The sequence below is a fragment of the Myodes glareolus genome, chromosome X, assembly GCF_982192425.1.
Source record: "Myodes glareolus chromosome X, mMyoGla1.1, whole genome shotgun sequence".
Lineage (NCBI taxonomy): Eukaryota > Metazoa > Chordata > Mammalia > Rodentia > Cricetidae > Myodes > Myodes glareolus.
This window is the reverse complement of record NC_142053.1, coordinates 64,193,830-64,213,269: the sequence shown is the minus strand read 5'-3', so window position 1 is coordinate 64,213,269 and position 19,440 is coordinate 64,193,830. Positions and strand designations below refer to the sequence as shown.

General features: G+C 34.6%; 1 protein-coding gene across 2 annotated transcripts in view; it reads left to right on the top strand.

The window, feature by feature from the left end:
* Pcdh11x (protocadherin 11 X-linked) overlaps positions 1-19,440 on the top strand; it is a 727,015-nt gene that overhangs the window by 478,268 nt on the left and 229,307 nt on the right. For both annotated transcript variants that reach the window (XM_048417809.3, XM_048417810.3), the window contains exon 6: positions 7,225-7,423. In XM_048417809.3, coding sequence (XP_048273766.1) covers positions 7,225-7,423 — 199 coding nt within the window. The remainder of the gene's footprint in view (positions 1-7,224; positions 7,424-19,440) is intronic.

Below are 19,440 nucleotides of genomic sequence, written 5' to 3'. Positions count from 1 at the left end.
CACAGAATTAGAGATTGGACACGAAAACAGGATCCAACACTCTGCTGTTTACAAGAAGCACACATCAACCACAAAGACAAACATCTACTCAGACTAAAGGGCTGGGAAAAGGTTTTCCAAGCAAACAGACCTAAGAAACAAGCAGGTGTGGCCATTCTAATATCTAACAAAATTGACTTCAAACTAAAATCCATCAGAAGAGATAGAGATGGACATTTCACACTCATAACAGGAACAATTCATCAGGAGGAAGTCTCAATCATGAATATCTATGCCCCTAATATAAAAGCAGCCACTTATGTAAAAGAAACACTTCTAGAACTCAAGGCAGTCATCAAACCACACACACTAATAGTAGGAGACCTCAACACACCTCTCTCACCAATGGACAGATCAATCAGACAGAAACCCAACAGAGAAATAAGAGAATTATGGGAGGTATTGAGTCAAATGGACTTAACAGATATCTATAGAACATTCCACCCAAATAGGAAAGAATATACCTTCTTCTCTGCAGCCCATGGAACCATTTCAAAAATTGACCACATACTTGGTAACAAAGCAAACTTCCACAGATACAAAAAAATATTAGTAACCACCTGTGTCTTGTCAGATCACCATGGATTAAACTTAGAATTCAACAACAATGCTACCCACAGGAAGCCAACAATCTCATGGAAGTTGAACAGTTAACTACTACTGAATCACCCCTGGGTCAAGGAAGAAATAAAGAAAGAAATTAAAGTCTTCCTTGAATTTAATGAAAATAAAGACACAACATACTCAAACCTATGGGATATTATGAAAGCAGTGCTAAGAGGAAAGTTCATAGCAATAAATGCCCAATTAAAGAAAACGGAGAAAGCACACATTGGAGACTTAACAGCACACTTAAAAGCACTAGAAAAAGAAGAAGCTGATTCACCCAGGAGGAGTAGAAGACTGGAAATAATCAAACTGAGGGCTGAAATCAACAAAATAGAAACACAGAAAACAATCCAAAGAATCAATGAAACAAAAAGCTGGTTCTTGGAGAAAATGAACAAGATCGACAAACCCCTATCCAAACTAATCAAACGGCAGAGAGAGAACATACAAATTTAAAAGATCAGAAATGAAAAGGGGGACATAACCACAGACACAGAGGAAATTCAGAGAATCATTAGATCTTACTACGGAAGTTCATATACCACAAACTTGGAAAATGCTAAAGAAATGGACATTTTTTTAGATAAGTACCATATACCAAAGTTGAACCAAGAACAGGTGAACAATCTAAACAGACCTGTTAGTCATGAAGAATTAGAAGCTGTTATCAAAAATCTCCCTACCAAAAAAGCCCAGGACCAGATGGTTTCAATGCAGAATTCTACCAGAACTTCCAGGAAGAGCTAATACCTATACTCCTTAATGTATTCCAAAATACAGAAACAGAAGAGTCATTGCCTAACTCCTTTTATGAAGCTACAGTTACCCTGATACCAAAACCACACAAAGACACAACCAAGAAAGAGTATTACAGGCCAATCTCACTCATGAACATCGACGCAGTAGGCTTCATCCCAGAGATGCAGGGCTGGTTCAACATACACAAATCTATCAATGTAATCCATCATATAAAAAAACTGAAAGAAAAAAAACCATATGATCATTTCATTGGATGCTGAAAAAGCATTTGACAAGATTCAACACCCATTTATGATGAATGTGTTGGAGAGACTGGGGATAAAAGGATCATACCTAAATATAATAAAAGCAATATATAGCATGCCGACAGCTAACATCAAATCGAATGGAGAGAAACTCAAAGTCTTTCCACTAAAATCAGGAACACGACAAGGCTGTCCACTCTCTCCATACCTCTTTAATATAGTGCTTGAAGTTCTAGCAATAGCAATAAGACAACATAAGGAGATCAAGGGGATTCGAATTTGAAAGGATGAAGTTAAACTTTCGTTATTTGCTGACGATATAATAGTGTACATAAGCAACCCCAAGAACTCTACCAAAGAACTCCTACAGTTGATAAACACCTTTAGTAATGCGGCAGGATACAAGATCAACTCCAAAAAATCAGTTGCCCTCCTCTACACAAATGATAAAAAGCAGAGAGAGAAATCAGAGAAACATCACCTTTCACGATAGCCACAAATAGCATAAAATATCTTGGGGTTACTCTAACCAAGGAAGTGAAAGACCTATTTGACAAGAACTTTAAATCTTTGAAGAAAGAAATTGAGGGGGATACCAGAAAAATGGAAAGACCTCCATGCTCTTGGATTGGGAGAATCAGCATAGTAAACATGGCAATTCTACCAAAAGCAATCTATAGATTCAATGCAATCCCCATCAAAATCCCATCAAACTTCTTCACAGACCTTGAGAAAACGATAATCAAGTTTATATGGAAAAACAAAAAACCCAGGATAGCCAAAACAATCTTATACAATAAAGGAACTTCTGGAGGCATTACCATCCCTGACTTCAAACTCTGTTATAGAGCTACAGTATTGAAAACAGCTTGGTATTGGCATAAGAACAGAGAAGTCGAACTATGAAATCGAATAGAAGACCCGGATATTAACCCACTAACCTATGAACACCTAATTTTCGACAAGGGAGCTAAAGGTATACAACGGAAGAAGGTAAGCATCTTTAACAAATGGTGCTGGCATAACTGGATGTCAACCTGTAGAAGAATGAAAGTAGATCCATATCTATCACCATGCACAAAACTCAAGTCTAAATGGATTAAAGACATCAACATTAATCTGTCCACTTTGAATCTGTTAGAAGAGAAAGTGGGAAGTAGTCTACAAGATATAGGCCACTTCCTAAGTAGAACACCAATAGCACAGACAATAAGAGAAACAATGAATAAATGGGACCTACTGAAACTGAGAAGCTTCAGTAAAGCAAAGGACACTGTCAGTAAGACAAAAAGGCTACCTTCGGACTGGGAAAAGATATTCACCAACCCCTCATCAGACAAAGGTCTGATCTCCAAAATATACAAAGAACTCAAGAAACTAGACACTAAAACTCCAATTAACCCAATTAAAAAATGGGGTACTGAACTGAACAGAGAATTCACAACAGATGAACTTCGAATGGCCAGAAGACACATAAGGACATGCTCAACCTCCTTAGCGATCAGGGAAATGCAAATCAAAACCACTTTGAGATACCATCTTGCACCTGTCAGAATAGCTAAACTCAAAAACACCAATGATAGCCTATGCTGGAAGGATGTGGAGTGAGGGGAACACTCATTCATTGTTGGTGGGATTGCAAACTTGTACAGCCACTGTGAAAATCAGTGTGGCGGTTTCTCAGGGAACTGGGAGTCAACCTCCCTCAGGACCCAGCAAGTCCACTCTTGGGAATATACCCAAGAGATGCCCTATCATACTACAAAAGTATTTGCTCAATTATGTTCATAGCAGCACTATTTGTAATAGCCAGAACCGGGAAACAGCCTAGGTGCCCCTCAATAGAAGAATGGTTTAAAAAGGTGTGGAACATATACACATTAGAGTTTTACTCAGCGGTAAAAAACAATGACATCTTGAATTTTGCATGTAAATGGATGGAAATAGAAAACGCTTTACTGAGTGAGGTAACCCAGACCCAAAAAGTGGAATATGGTATGTACTTACTCATACCTGGTTTCTAGCCATAGTTAAAGGTCTTTGAGTCTATAATTTGTGATCCTAGAGTAGCTGAATAAGAAGGTGAACCTGAAGAAAATCATATAGTTATCCTCCTGGATATTAGAAGTAGGCAAGATTGCCAGGCAAACTTGGGTGCACGGGGGGTGGGGGTGGAAGTACGGGGAGATGTTTTGGGAGAGGGACGAAGGGGAGGATCGAAGATGGATTGGGGGAATGTGAGGGGGGGAGGGAGGAAGGATGGTTATGGGAGCAGGGAAGTTTATATCTCATCTAAGGGAGCCATTTTAGGGTTTGCAAGAGACTTGTTTCTGGAGGCCCAAGGAGAGGTCCCCAGATTGTACTCTGGGCAGCAGAGGAGAGGGTGCCTGACCTGGCCTTGACCCATAACCATACTGATGAATATTTTGCATATCACCACAGAACCTTCATATGGCGATGGATGGAGATAGAGATAGAGACACATATTGGAATACTGGACTTAACTCCCTAGGCCCAAATGAGAAGCAGAGGGAGGGAGATCTTGAGCAAGGAAAGCAAAATCATAGGGAGCCTCCATCTGACGATGGATGGAGGTAGAGACGGAGACCCACATTGGAGCACTGGAAGTCAGGACTGTGCAGGGTGTGTTCACCCACTGATACAAGGGGACTGATCGAATGAGAGTTCACCAAGGCCAGCTGGACTGGGACTGAACGAGCATGAGATTAAACCGGACTCTCTGAATGTGGTTGACATGGGGCCTGACTGAGCCCCCAAGGTCCAAATGAAGACTGAGAAGCCATTGAAAATGGCACTGGGTCTTGTTTCGTCTGCATGGACTGGCTTTTTGGGACCCTGGCCTGTTTGGATGCTCACCTTCCTGGACCTGGAGGGAGGGGGAAGGAACTTGGATTTCCCACAGGACAGGAAACCCTGACTGCTCTGGGGAATGGTGAGGGAGGAGAAGAGGGAGTGGGGGGAGTGGGGGGAGCGGGAGGGTATTGGGAGGAGGGGAGGAAGTGGAAAGAGTGTTTTCGTATACATGAATAAACAAGTCTAACGGAAAAAAAAATTAAAAAAATACAAAAATAAAAACCTGAATCTAATCTCCTTTGCTTAGCTTTTTTTTCCTGATCATTATCCATAAAAACTTGTAACCAACACTCTAAACAAAGACAAACATCAATAACCCATTATTTGAGGGGAATGTGGGCATAATTTTCTTGGTTATTTGCTGCTGATTGGGAGTGTTTGTAATCTTTGAAGGGCCCTGAGAAAAATTAGGATTTTTGTCTTATCCTGCCTTGAGTACTCTGTGAGGCTGGATCACCTCAACCAATCACCTTGAAGCTGTTCTGCATGTAGAACTCAGAGTCATCTACAACAGAGGCACTCTGAGATAGTGGATCATCTGAGGCATCTGCTTCTATCAGAGATTTTTAGGGGCATCCTCCTTGATCAAACCTGGTTTTTATTAACTCAGAATGAATCCACAGCCTCACCTTTCCTGTGAAAAAAAAAGCAGAGCCTTTTTCCCAAAGTAACATAATTTTTGACTTGAAATTTGAACTCAAGATACTATATATATATATCTTGTTTATACAGCAGCATTTAGAATGAAATGTCTTTTACCATCTGTTGATCCTTCCTCAGATGTCAACAATTCAAAGACAATACAGCCACATATAATATCAAGACATTGTGTATTTTCCATCTTTCCATGACTTTTTCCATTATTCTATTTCTTTTTTAAGGATTTTATCATTTTTATTTTCTCTTCTAAGCCTACGTATATGTAAAATATACTGTAAAGTGTTTAGAATTTTTCATCTGAATTTCACTTTACTGTATATGTCTATCTTTTCTGATCATGTGAATCTTAATATGATAAGCACAATGGCTATGGTTAAAGCAGCAATTTAGGCAACTGGCTCCACCTTGGATTTCTGAAAGTCAAGATGCATAGCAGAAGTACTGGAATGAGCCACATTTATTGCCACAACTCTGCAGAATTACTAGGTCCATCCTACCAACAAGAAGCATGCCAGCAGCTCCTCATGAACACATTTTAAGTGTTTAATAACTAGGCGCTTAAAAATGTCACTACTAATACTTTCAGGAAGCCTCTCTTAAATAAGCTGTGTATCTGCTTGCCTCTAGCAAACAGAGCTCACCTGAGAAAATGCTGCTACTAAGAAGCCGTGCTTGATTCCATTCTTTTATGTCTAGAATCTCTTCACAAGCTCTCTCAGGTTTTATGTGGATGGAGTTGCCGAATGTTGGACACCATTTGTAGACAGAAGTTTCTATCCTGCCTGGAAAGAGAGCCATTCTGTCCCAAATAAACACACAGAGGTTTATTTTAATTATAAACTGTTCAGCCTTCTGCTGAGGCCTATTACTAATTAGCTCTTACAACTTAAATTAACCAATAATTCTTATCTAGCCTAGTGTCTTGGTACCCTTTCTCACTTAGGCATTCTCATCTTTCTTCCTCTGCTGATGACTTGCAACAGCATCTCTTCCTTTTGTCTACCGAGAATTCTAGTCAGCTTTTTCTGCCTACACTTTCTGCCTGACTAATGTCCAATCAGCATTTTATTAAGTGAATAAGTGTGTGACAAATCTTTACAGTGTACAAGCAGCAATAATTTTTGTTTTCTGTCACAAAAATGTATAAAAAATTTGTCATTTTGATTCAAAAATTTTCTTCAATAATTATGTTTTATTTGTTTATTTTATTCTGCTAATAGTTTAGTGTTTGGTTTGATATATACTTTTATGACTATCCCTAATATTGTGGGATTGAAAACCCAAAAACTTTTTAACCTTGCAGGTCAGAAATTCAGTGTACAGTATAAATGTCTCTTATATATTTAAGATCATATCTATTAAGGTGATACGAATGTCTGGAGATGGCAGAGATATTCGATTAAGAACTTTAGATAAAATATCTACTATGAATTCTTCCCAGTCTATAATGTCTCTATTCTGAAACAATTTGGTTATTTATTTTTTTTTTTGGATTTTACCTTTTATTTTTCTTTTATGTTGTCTGTCCATTTCACTTGTTTGTACTTCCTAGTAGTATAGGTCCTTCTGTACTCAGACACATCAGAATAGAGCTAGATTTCTACAACATGACTAATCCAAGAAAGCAAAACAGGTGTTGTAAGTTTGATTATACTGGCCCAGTCCAGAGTTATTTGGTCCAGATGCAGAAGGTTGTGAAAACAGGAAGTGAAGTTCAGTCAGGGGGCTATCTTTGTACATGAGATACTGTACAAATTAGTAATACTGAGAACTAAAATGGTGCTGCATCTGTTTAGCATATTTCTGTTCCTAGAATTCATAGACTTCTTACACTTAATAACTTATGCTTCATTTTTCTGTATTAACTTATTTAGCCATTTTATATCTGCTTGTTTAAAAAAATGTCTGAAATTCTGCACAGTGCAAGATAATTTTATGTGGTTTTACAAGATATATGAAATAATACATTTTGTAAATTGGACGAATTAAGCAATTATTCAGAACATTGATGAAACCCTGTATATTTTTTTTCTTTCAGTCCCAGCGACGGGTCACATTTCATCTACCAGAAGGCTCTCAGGAAAGCATCAGTGATGGTGGATTGGGAGACCATGATGCAGGCAGCCTTTCCAGCACATCCCATGCCCTCCCTCTCGGATATCCTCAGGAAGAGTACTTTGATCATGGCACTCCAAACAACCGCACTGAAGGAGATGGTAACTCTGATCCTGAATCTAGTAAGTGATTCTTTCCTAGTTCCTCAATAGAAATAGATTATTTCTGTTTACAAATTAGGTTTTCATAGCTTTATTTATAAGGTTATACTAGTCATATTACTATGGCTAGTAGTATATTCATAAAAGGTAAACCTAATAAGGTGGCTGACATATATACAATAGCTGATAGTATATGAAATACAGGATAGCATATTCTCTAAACATAATTTACTAGGAAAATTATAATAGTAATTTTGTTTAGGCACAGGTAGGAAATTTCCTTTTTTGTATATCTTTATGTACAATCTGCCATCTCTTCTCATTTACTAAATTTGTAAACATAATAATTTATACTAATTTTTATATTATTTTATAGTTGTTTGTGTTTTAATAGAGATAAAGTAATTTCCAAGTATTTCAGGAAAAATAAAATTTTAATTCTAGTGGAGAGGCTATTGTACTGAGGATTTTAATAATACACTCTCATCATAGTTCTGTGTCATGCCATTGTTTAAAAGTCTCACCCTTAAACAAAAAGCTGTTTACAATTGATACCTACTAGGAAATTGAAAAATCAATTTTCTCTTGTGGAAATGGCCTTTTATATCAACCACATTGCAGGCTAGTCTCCATTCCCAGGAGTAATTTGTCACCACAAAGTGATCTCCATGTCTGTATGTGTATGTTCCTTTTGTTTTCTGTACTTTTTGTCTATTTTTTTTTGCTTGCTTATTTGAGTTAGTTTCCTTTTATTGAGTGACAGAAAAAGAAATAAAATTGTGTTAGGTTGGTACAGAGTTAGGTAAGATTTGGGAGGAGTTGAGGGAAAGAGTCTTATTAAAAATGTTCTTAAAATTTTAACATTCATTTATGCTATGGAATATTTGCTTAATGATGCAACAATGTGTTGCATTCTTTTATGCTGCATTTATTTAACTCTGTAAAGCTGTGTTACTTTGCCTGCCTAAATCACCTGAATGGTCTTGTAAAAAGCTGAAGGTTCAATAGTTAGTTCGGAGAGTGCAACTGGCCAGTCTGGTAGGCAAAGAAACTAGATAAGATGAGAAATCTAGGAAAGAGAGTGAGAAGTGAAAAAAGGAGAAGAAAAGATGCCAGGCACCAGTCACCATGGAGTAAGGAAAAAAGAAATATATATAAACTAAAGAAAAATTAAAAAACCCAAAGACAAAATGCACTAAAGAGAAATTGGATAATTTAAGTTAGAAGAGCTGGCTAAAAACAAGCCAAGCTAATGCAGAGCATTTATAAGTTTCTGTTTGTATATTTGGGATCTGGGGGACAGACTCCCATAGAGAAACACAAACGCTTGCACACACACACACACACACACACACACACACAAATCTAACTACAACAAATTAAAAATAAATTAAAAAATATCACATTTTTTCAAAGGGCAGCAGAGACTAGAAATATGTTCTGATCACATGGAAATGAGACAACAGGTGCTTTTGAGCTTCTGAGATGGGCGTTGAAAATGAACCAGATCGTCAGGGGCAGTGATTTTCCTAACTACTGAGGCATCTATCTTTCCAGCCTTTCTCATCACATTTTAATCTCTTCCTTTAGATTAAAATAAAATTTGGGGAAATATAATGGTTAACCATCAAGATTTAATATAAATCTTTAGAGTCACAATAAATAAAAACACCTCATCATTTTTCATGTTTCCTCTCTGCAAATATAGATGCTCAAAGGTTTTTGTAAAATAATAGACACAAAGTCTTAAATGCCTGATCTCTACATTATATACTTTCAATTTCATACTCAGAACAATAAGCTAATATTAATTTAAAAACTATAAATGTTCAGTAAGCATTGATAATAGTTGTATCCTCCTTTACATTCTAGGGACCATGCATAGTTCTTAAAATGATTCATTACTCTGATGAACTCAGATGTATTTCTTTTATTTTAAATATATCCCTATCATAATTTGTGGATTAATATGAATGCAGGGAATATCATTTTATAAGGTAGAAAAACAGAATCATTTACATATGTCTTGTTACTAATTCCTTTTCAAATAAGATTGCTCAGAATAAACATCCAATCCTGAAATGATCTTTTAAGCTGGATATGATGGAATTTTATTTATAGTTATAGAAAATGATTATAAATACTATATTTTACAGTGTATCTTTATTTATAAATCATTTAAAAGTAAATATAGCTATATTAATGATCCTATTTTAATGAGATATCTTCAAAATACATATTCATAGAGTATTCTTTGAAATATGAAAAAGAAATGAGTTTGTCTTTTTTGTATTTAATATGCTGCCTTAAATGTTCAATCCCTAATGTGAAAAATAAAGACACAAATGTTAATGACATGACTTTAGCTGACATAATAAGGCCTATGTAACATGTCTTATAAGGCTTATATGTATATACACAAAATCTTCTTTCAGTTATTAGGACTGACCACTTATCTCCTCTGATGAAAATGAAACCAGTATGTTGGCCATTGAATCTTTTTTCATATTTATTCTACAGGAAGAAAGAATTGGAAGTTCCAAGTTTCTAAAGTTCAGTAGATTTTATTTTACATTAATCTTGATGTTGGCTGTAATATTAGCAAACAAATGTTGTATTTGTGTTACTTATATTTTAATAAGCCTAGGGGAGGCTTAGAGCTAATTCAAATTGATTTCCATTTGTGCAAAAAATTAAACATTATTAGGTCAATATTTGAAACTTACTTTTGCCAGGAGGTCGTTGCACACACTTTTAGTTCCAGCACTCGGGAATCAGAGGCAAAGGCAGGTGGATTTCTGTGAGTTTGAGGACAGCCTGGACTACAAGAGCTAGTTCCAGGACAGGCTCCAAAGCTACAGAGAAACCTTGTCTCAAAAAACAAAAACAAAAACAAAAACAAAAAAAAATGTGTAAAAAAGAAACTTACTTTTACTGTGGGTTATAATAATAATCAATTCTTTTACTGAATCTATTATGTTCCTTTAAAGTTTGCTTAAACATATTTCTGAAATTTGTTGAAACCTCAATCATATTTTTTCCTGAAAAGGAATCGCTGAAATGAGCACATAGTTTTTAAAGTCCCTTGTAAGTTAACAAAAACAGAAATATAGTTTTTGTGAATAAGATTTTTCTCAAAACTTGTTACAGGAATTTGTTAATACTGTTTTGTTTATGTAGCACCAGATTGACCAAAAATCATTGATTGTATGAATAAATTATACAGTCCATTTTCTTAAGGTTTTGCCAATAATATTAACTTTCTTTTGTAAGAAGGAAAAAAGGAGTTTGGCTAGGGAAACATCTTAGAATTGAGTGTTTACCGTTTATGAAGAATATCTGAGTTAAGTTCATTGAATCTCAAACGGGTATAATTCCAGCTCAAATACATTTGCCACCAATCCGCAACTGCACTCACTCACATGCACAAATACACAAGCAGACAAACGGTGACATATAACTAAATATAACAAATGTAAATAAATTTAAAAATGAGAATTTATTTATATATTTACTTGTTTGGGAAACAACTTTAGTAAAACATTTTGTGTCATTGGAGAGCTTTCTGAAATTTTGTATTTTATATTATAGTTGGTTTATAGAGCATTTGATATTAGGGTCACTTGGCACACTCATCTACATTTCTTTGTGTTTGGAACAACAACCTACATTCCAAAACTTTCCTCTTATAATAACATCACAACATTATGTTCATCATGTTCATATTCTTTGACATTACTTAGACTAATAAAAATATCAGCAAATGAAGAATCCATCAAAAAATGACATTTAAATGGATTTTGGCAATGACTCTTCTGTTTCTATATTGTGGAATATATTAAGGAGTATAGGTATTAGCTCTTCCTGGAAATTCTGGTAGAATTCTGCATTGAAACCATCTGGTCCTGGGCATTTTTTTGGTAGGGAGATTTTTGATAACAGCTTCTAATTCTTCAAGACTAACAGGTCTATTTAGATTGTTCACCTGTTCTTGGTTCAACTTTGGTATATGGTACTTATCTAAAAAAATGTCCATTTCTTTAGCATTTTCCAACTTTGTGGCATATAAACTTTCGTAGTAAGATCTAATGATTCTCTGAATTTCCTCTGTGACTGTGGTTATGTCCCCTTTTTCATTTCTGATCTTTTAAATTTGCATGTTCTCTCTCTGCCGTTTGATTAGTTTGGATAGGGGTTTGTCGATCTTGTTCATTTTCTCCAAGAACCAGCTTTTTGCTTCATTGATTCTTTGGATTGTTTTCTGTGTTTCTATTTTGTTGATTTCAGCCCTCAGTTTGATTATTTCCAGTCTTCTACTCCTCCTGGGTGAATCAGCTTCTTCTTTTTCTAGTGCTTTCAAGTGTGCTGTTAAGTCTCCAATGTGTGCTTTCTCCACTTTCTTTAATTGGGCACTTAGTGCTATGAACTTTCCTCTTAGCACTGCTTTCATAGTGTCCCATAGGTTTGAGTATGTTGTGTCTTTATTTTCATTAAATTCAAGGAAGACTTTAATTTCTTTCTTTATTTCTTCCTTGACCCAGGGGTGATTTAGTAGTTGACTGTTCAGCTACCATGAGTTTGTTGGCTTCCTGGGTGTAGCATTGTTATTGAATTCTAACTTTAATCCATGGTGATCTGACAAGACACAGGTGGTTACTAACATTTTTTTGTATCTGTGGAAGTTTGCTTTGTTACCGAGTATTTGGTAAATGTTCGAGAAAGTTCCATGAACTGCAGAGAAGAAGATATATCTTGTGCCTTTGAAAACATATTATCACAGTGTATGGTCATTTCATACATGATGCCTTAATTCCTGAAAATATTATTAAGTAAATCACTCAGTGGATAACATTTGATCCTCAAGACAACAAAATATTTAAGTGTAAAATTTTATATATTTTGTCTCCAATCATTGCAGGAGGAGGGCCTGCTTGTTCATCACAGCCGCCTAAAACCAAAATAACCACACAGAAACTACAATAATTAAAACACTGCTTAGCCAATTAGCTCTAGCTTCTTATTGGATAATTCTTACATCTTTATTTAACCCATTTCTATTAATCTGTAAATCACTACAAGGTCATGGCCTACCAGCAAAATTTCAGCACATCTATCTCTAGTGGCAGATCCATGGTGTTTCTCTGACTCTGCCCTTCTTTCTGCCAGCATTCAGTCCAGTTCTCCCATTTGAAACCAGTTTTGTTATATGTAATTTTAGTATGTTAAAGTTAAAACCTTTCTTTTTATTTAAACAGAAAAGGGGAGGTGATGTGGGAGTCCTCTCTGTGTGCTGTGATTACCATTAATGAATAAAGAAACTGCCTTGGCCTGTTGATAGGGCATAACTTTGGTAGATGGAGATGACATGGAGTCAGGGAGATACTATGGAGCCGCTGGAGATAGGTGTGATAAAACTTGGCTGGTAGGCCACAACCTTATGGTGATATACAGATTAATAGAAATGGTTTAAATTAATATAAGAGTTAGCCAATAAGAACCTAGAACTAATGGGACAAGTAGTGTTTTAATTAATACAGTTTCTGTGTGATTATTTTGATTCTGGGCAGCCAGGATGAAGAAGGGACCCTCCTTCCAACAAATAATACCTGTGTATTTAGTAACAAAATAAAATACATGAGTCTTAAGACTATATACACATGTTCTATATATAAAAGAAAGAAAAAGATGTTTTTCCTAATTTTAAAATGATATATTGTTATATTATATCTCAGGTTATCACATATGTTGGTATTCGTTTCCCTTTTACAAAATAGGTATGCTTAGTACTCTAATATACTTTTAATTAATCCAAAAAAAGAAGTAATTATTTTTTCCTGATAGGACATTTTGATTGATCTTCTATCATAACCTATATAATTGGTGTAAGAAGTGGAAAAATAACTTGACTTACTATTTTACTTCTCAGAAATCTTCCAAAATTGTCTTTTTTGGGTAAAGCCCTTGATATTGAGATCACCAGGGTATTCATGAGTTGAGTGTTTCATTAGCTGAACATAATATTCTAAAGATTGACAGCTGGTAAAATTTAAAATAAATAAATAAACCTATGATACTGTATAAAGATATACTAATAATACATCATTAAAATGCAACACTATAATTATGTATATTAGGTACTTAGTAAGTTCATAAGTCAAAACCAAAATAAAACCACTCAAATAATTTCCCAAACAACTGCTGTTATACTTCTATTTTAAGGGTATACAAATAATGTAGAAAGATTATTCTTGTTATTTATCCAAAAATCTAGGAAAAAATTATAATTCAGTTATTGAGTAAAAAAGAATAATTCCTTATATATTAAGGGGAATCTAATATATTTTGAGAAAATTTCAGAATTATTCTTATGAACAGTTTATTCACTGTTACATACATATTTTAAACTTATTAGGTATTTTTCCATTTGTTTTGTTTTATTTGGTTTTGCTCTATTTTAATTTTCATTTTATTGTGCTATACATTTTTATCTGCTCCCCTCCTTTCCTCTCCTCTCTCCTTCAACCCTCTCCCACGATCCCCATGGACTCAATTAACTCGGGAGATCTTGTCGTTTTCTACTTCCCATGTAGATTAGATTTATGTATGTCTCTCTTACGGCCCTCGTTGTTGTCTAGGTTCTCTGAGACTGTGATTTGTTTTTGTGAGGCAGGATGAACATGAAATAAGTATATAGCTTGGAATACTCTTGAATCCTTCTGATCCTGCCTCTGGAGTAGTAGATATTCAGGTATTCAATCCCATGCTCATTATACTTTAGAAACAACTAAGATAATTTGACTACATAAGCCTTTTTCTTATGAGATACTTTTGAGGTAAGCCTCACACAAATTCACTCATTTCATTGAGAATAAAATTGAATGCCCATCAGTTTGACTACAATGTTATAAGAAATAAAATGAAATTAATTCCACTTAAGAGAAGTAATGCACCACCTGAAGAATGAATAATTTATTTGATTCTGACTGTTATGTATGGACTATATACACACATCCTTTTATTGAAATAGCTAAATTGTGATTTTTTTAGAGTACAGTTTTATGGAAGCAGTATGTACTTAGAGAAAATAAAATTCCAATTTTGAATTTTGGTCACTTCTTTGGTAGAGATAATATTGTCTGAATCCTCAAAAACATAACTGAGTCATTCCTTTATGTGGAAAATCTACCCATACTCTACTGTCTACATTGCTAATCTACAATGTTTGGCAGCTTAGGTATATTAAATATATTTGTGACAGAATATTTTTATTCAGTATGGGTTTATAGTGATATGAATCCACCGATTTATCAAGGAGCACATGTTACTAAAACGTGCATTCTTAACCTACAATAATGCAAGACTATAGAGGAAAATATAATTTAAATCAGTTCATGAAATGTGAAAATATTTTTAAATCTATCAGCGTTTTTATGCATTGGTAAGATTTTCATTGATATTATTTATTCGGATAAAGTATCTGAACATGGTGATTTTGGCTTGATAATTATACAGAAGAAATGTTTTCTTTCTCATTGGATTGCAAACAGAACAGAATGAACAGCTTTATAATCCAATGGAATGATAAAATATTATTTCATATATAATATCTTAAGGTAACAATAAAAACAGAGCCTTTTTTCTAAAAGAAAAATACTGCAAACATTGATACTATTTATTACTGCTGACTTATTTTAGGGTCTGTTATATAGTAATTGTGTTATATTGAAAACATATAATGAAATTTATTTTTGTTGTTGAGAGAGAGACAGTAAATGACATGTGACAGTCATAGATTCTTTAAGATCAATTTACTTAGGTAGATGTAGAAATTTTACCAATTGAGGTGTATGTGTTATGTCAGTTCCTTTCCATGGAAGTTTGTTTAAAATGTAGTTTATAATAAAAAATGGGTAAAATGAATATTTTTAGTTTCTTTGTTTGTGGAGGGACAATACAGCATTTCTCTGTGTAACCCTGATTGTCCTAAAACTATCTCTGTATAACAGGCTGGCCTAAAATTCAAAGGACTGTTATCTCTGTCTATTGAGGGTTTCGAATAAGGGCATATTATCTAAGTTGGTAAAATAAATATTTTAGTGAATGGTCTATCATCTTCAACTTCCCTTAGTAAAAATTGTAGTAACAATGAAGATCAATTGAAAAAAATTTTTTAATTTGTAATATGTGGACTTAGTGAAGGCAAAGAAGGATTTTCTACAAGAGATGATCTTAAAAAATGTTACAAATGTCATAGATCAAAAGATAAATATGTTTAAAGTTGAAAACTTAAAGATATTAGCAGCATTCCATTTTAATGACAGCGTGGAAGATGAGCATTATCTTTAATATCATAAACCTAATATGGATTAGGTGGAGGTTTATCACTCAAAGCAGGCCTCTGTATGTAAAGCAATCTCATATCTTGTCTTTTCTGTTTGAAAATGACAACTCTGGGAGCTTGGCACCAGCTGTCATAGAAAGCCTATGCCATAAAGTCTGAAGTATCAATAAACTGAATAACCACCTTCAATGACAGAGAATCAGTGGCCTACTATGCATATTAATTCTCCCTGTCGTTCTAAATTGTTATTAGACTACCTACACCATACAAAAAAGTTAATTTGAAATTTATGTTTCTATTTCTTATAAGCCAAGAAGCTATTCATTTTATGACCTTCTTCTGTCATCTGCTTCTTTTATCTGATTCTTTCTTCTTGTTTTACTTTGATCATAAAACAAGATAATTTTCCATTTGCTTCTTTTGTAGTTTGATTTTGGAGGTCAGTACAACCAGATAGGCAGATTTCAACTGATGGGTGACTTAAACTACTTAACAATATTAGCCACATACAAATTTCTTAAATATAGTGCCCAGTTTATAATGAATAAGGAATACCACAACAATATATTTTGGATTTTCTTGATGCTTTTAAATTGTAAAATAACATGCAGCTCTCACTACTGCTCACACTAACATGCAATGTCTAGTGAGTATATCAGTAAATCCATTACATAATAAATAACTATGGAAAATCTGTCAGAGTGATCTCTGCAATCTTAAATTTATATCTTTATTGGATTTTGAAATTTTGCAACAAAGACTGTAGTATAAGTTACAATTGTATGTTGAGTCAGTTTTATCCCCTGTTAAATAAATAATATAGGTAAAGTTGTCTCCATATCTGTAGCTTTATGATATTTCTTTTACACACTAATTTTAATGTTATTTTGGGAAAAATTTAGTTTATACAAAAATGTTCTTTCAAGCAGTACAAATAAAATTAGCCATTAAAATTTTTTTTTCCTAAAAAAATAACATCAAACCTATGACAAGCTCATGATTTTACATCTACCTTTCATTATTTCTTTAAAACTTACTTTTAAAAACTAGTTACAGATTTTTAAATCTCAGGAAACATTTTTAGATTTTAAAAGGAACTGGAAGAATATGCCTGGAATAAATAACAGCAGCTTTCAGAAGGGCTATTGAGAAGTAGAAGAGAGAAGCCATGTCTTTTAAGCTTCCTAGCATGATCACCAATGGATTTTCAACAAACATCCTTTACTGTAAGCAGACAGGGGGAGAAGAACATTAGACACCCATGTATGCATGAAAAGTATTAAATCGACTCAGTGAGCTATTATAAAAGTATTTGGAGTTGGAAATAAAATATGGTGGAGAGAATAAAAGTTATTTGAGTGAGAGAGTAGAGTGTGTTTGATCAACTATAATATAAACATGTATGAAATTTTTAAACAATAAATCTAAAAGAATGATAAATAAGGCCCAATATCAGAAAGAAAGAGATAGAAGAAAAAAGAAAACATATCTCCCGGCTTAGGAGGCAGATGAGCAAGCCACATGGAGGCTCTGTAAACAACTACCTGAATCAAACTTTTACAATATTTGATGTTAAATAAAATTCTTTATTGTACTTCTTCGTTTTGTAATTACTATTCATGAAATCTTTTCACCACAATGCAAAATAGATCTCATCCTTCAGGCAATTGCCTTGTATACCACAGAACTCTCATCTATAAATTGTAGTTTACTAGCTCGGTAGCATTGGATAGATTATGTTACCTCCTTTTCCTTTGCTGTAAAATGAAGAGATTATACTGATCCTCCTCTTAGGGTTATTTATAACTATTTAAATTCCAAAATGTGAAACTCGAGGTATTGGCTTTAATATTGACTTTGAATTTTCAGGCTCTTTGGGATGTTGGATGACATTTAGTCTAACCTCCTCATAATGCAAATGAGAGAACTGAAATTTAGACCTTTTTCTTTTATTTTTTTAAATAAATATCTTTTTTTCATTTTGCATACTAATCACAGTTCCTAGTCCCTCCTCTCTTCCCATTCCCTTCACCTTTCCTCCACTCCACACTCCATTCATTCCATACAGAGTATAAAGTACATTGTTTTGGTGAGAGTTCAAGGCTCTCCCTATTATATCTAGACTGAGCAAGGTATCCATACATTGAGAATGGGTTCCCATAAAGCTACTACAAACAGTAGGAATAAATCCTGGAGCCATTGCCAGTGGCCCCACAGTCTGCCACAGCCATACAACTGTCAGTCACATTCAGAGAGTCTAATTTGGTCCTATGCTGGTTCCTTCCCTGTCTGTTTGGAGTTGGTGAGCTCCCATTAACTCAGGTAAACTGTTTCAGTGGGTATCTCCATCATTATCTTGACATTTTTGGTCATATTCTCATTCCTCCCACTCTTCAAATGGACTTTGGAATCTCAGCTCAGTGCTCCACTGCATTTCTCTGCTTTCCATCAGTTGCTAGATAAAGGTTCTATGGTGATATTTAAGACAAAATCAGTGTGACAACAGGGCAAGGCCAGTTCAGACACCCTCTCCAATATTGCTTAAGGTTTCAGCCAGAGTCATCCTTATGGATTCCTGGGAATTTCTCTAGTGCCAGGTTTCTTGCTAGTGCTGTAATGGCTCCCACATTCAAAATATCTCTTTCCTTGTTCATCTTTGTCCTTCCACCATCTCACCTAAACCCTTCCCTCAAGTTCTACTTCTGGCTACTTCTCTCCCCATACCATTACACCCTCCTCCCCCCCCCAACCCCATGCTTCCAATTTCATCTAAAGATCTTGTCTTTTTCGACTTCCCAGTTGGACCTATGTGTGTTTTTCTTAGGATTCACTTTTTTACTTAGCTTCTTTACCATTGTGGAATATTGGCTCGTTATCCTTTGTTTTACAGCTAGTATCCACTTATGAGTAGGTCCATACCATGTTCATCTTTCTGGGTCTGGGTTACCTCATTCAGGATGTTCTTTTCTAGTTACATCCATTTACATGCAAATTACAAGATGTCATTGTTTTTACCACTGAGTAGTACTCAATTGTGTAAATGTATAACATTTTCTTTATCCATTGGTTAGTGTTATCCCAAGATATTTTATGTTATTTGTGGATATTTTGAAGGGTGGTGTTTCCCTGATTTCTTTCTCAGCTTCTTTATCATTTGTATAAAGGAGGGCTATTGATTTTTTTTTGAGTATATCTTGTATACTTCCACATTACTGAAAGTATTTATCAGCTTTAGGAATTCTCTGGTAGAGTTTTGGGGATCACTTATATATCCTATCATATCATCTTCAAATAGCAAAAAATTTGAATTTTTTCTTTCCAACTTTAATCTTCTTACTCTCCTCTTGTTGTCTTTTTGCTCTATTCAGAACTTCAACTACTATTTTGAATAGATATGCAGAGAATTGACAGCCTTGTCTTGTTCATGATTTTAGTGGAATCAATTTGATTTTCACTCCATTTAATTTGATATTGGCTGTTGGCTTGCTGTATATTACTTTTATTATGTTTAGATATGTTCTTTGTATCCCTGATTTCTCTAGGAACTTTATGATGAAGGGGTGTTGGATTTTGTCTAATGATTTGTCAGCATTTAATGAGAAGATCATATGGTTTTTTCTTTCAGTTTATTTATGTGGTAGATTACATTGAGAGATTTTCATGTGTTGAATCACATCTGCATCTCTGAGATGAAGCC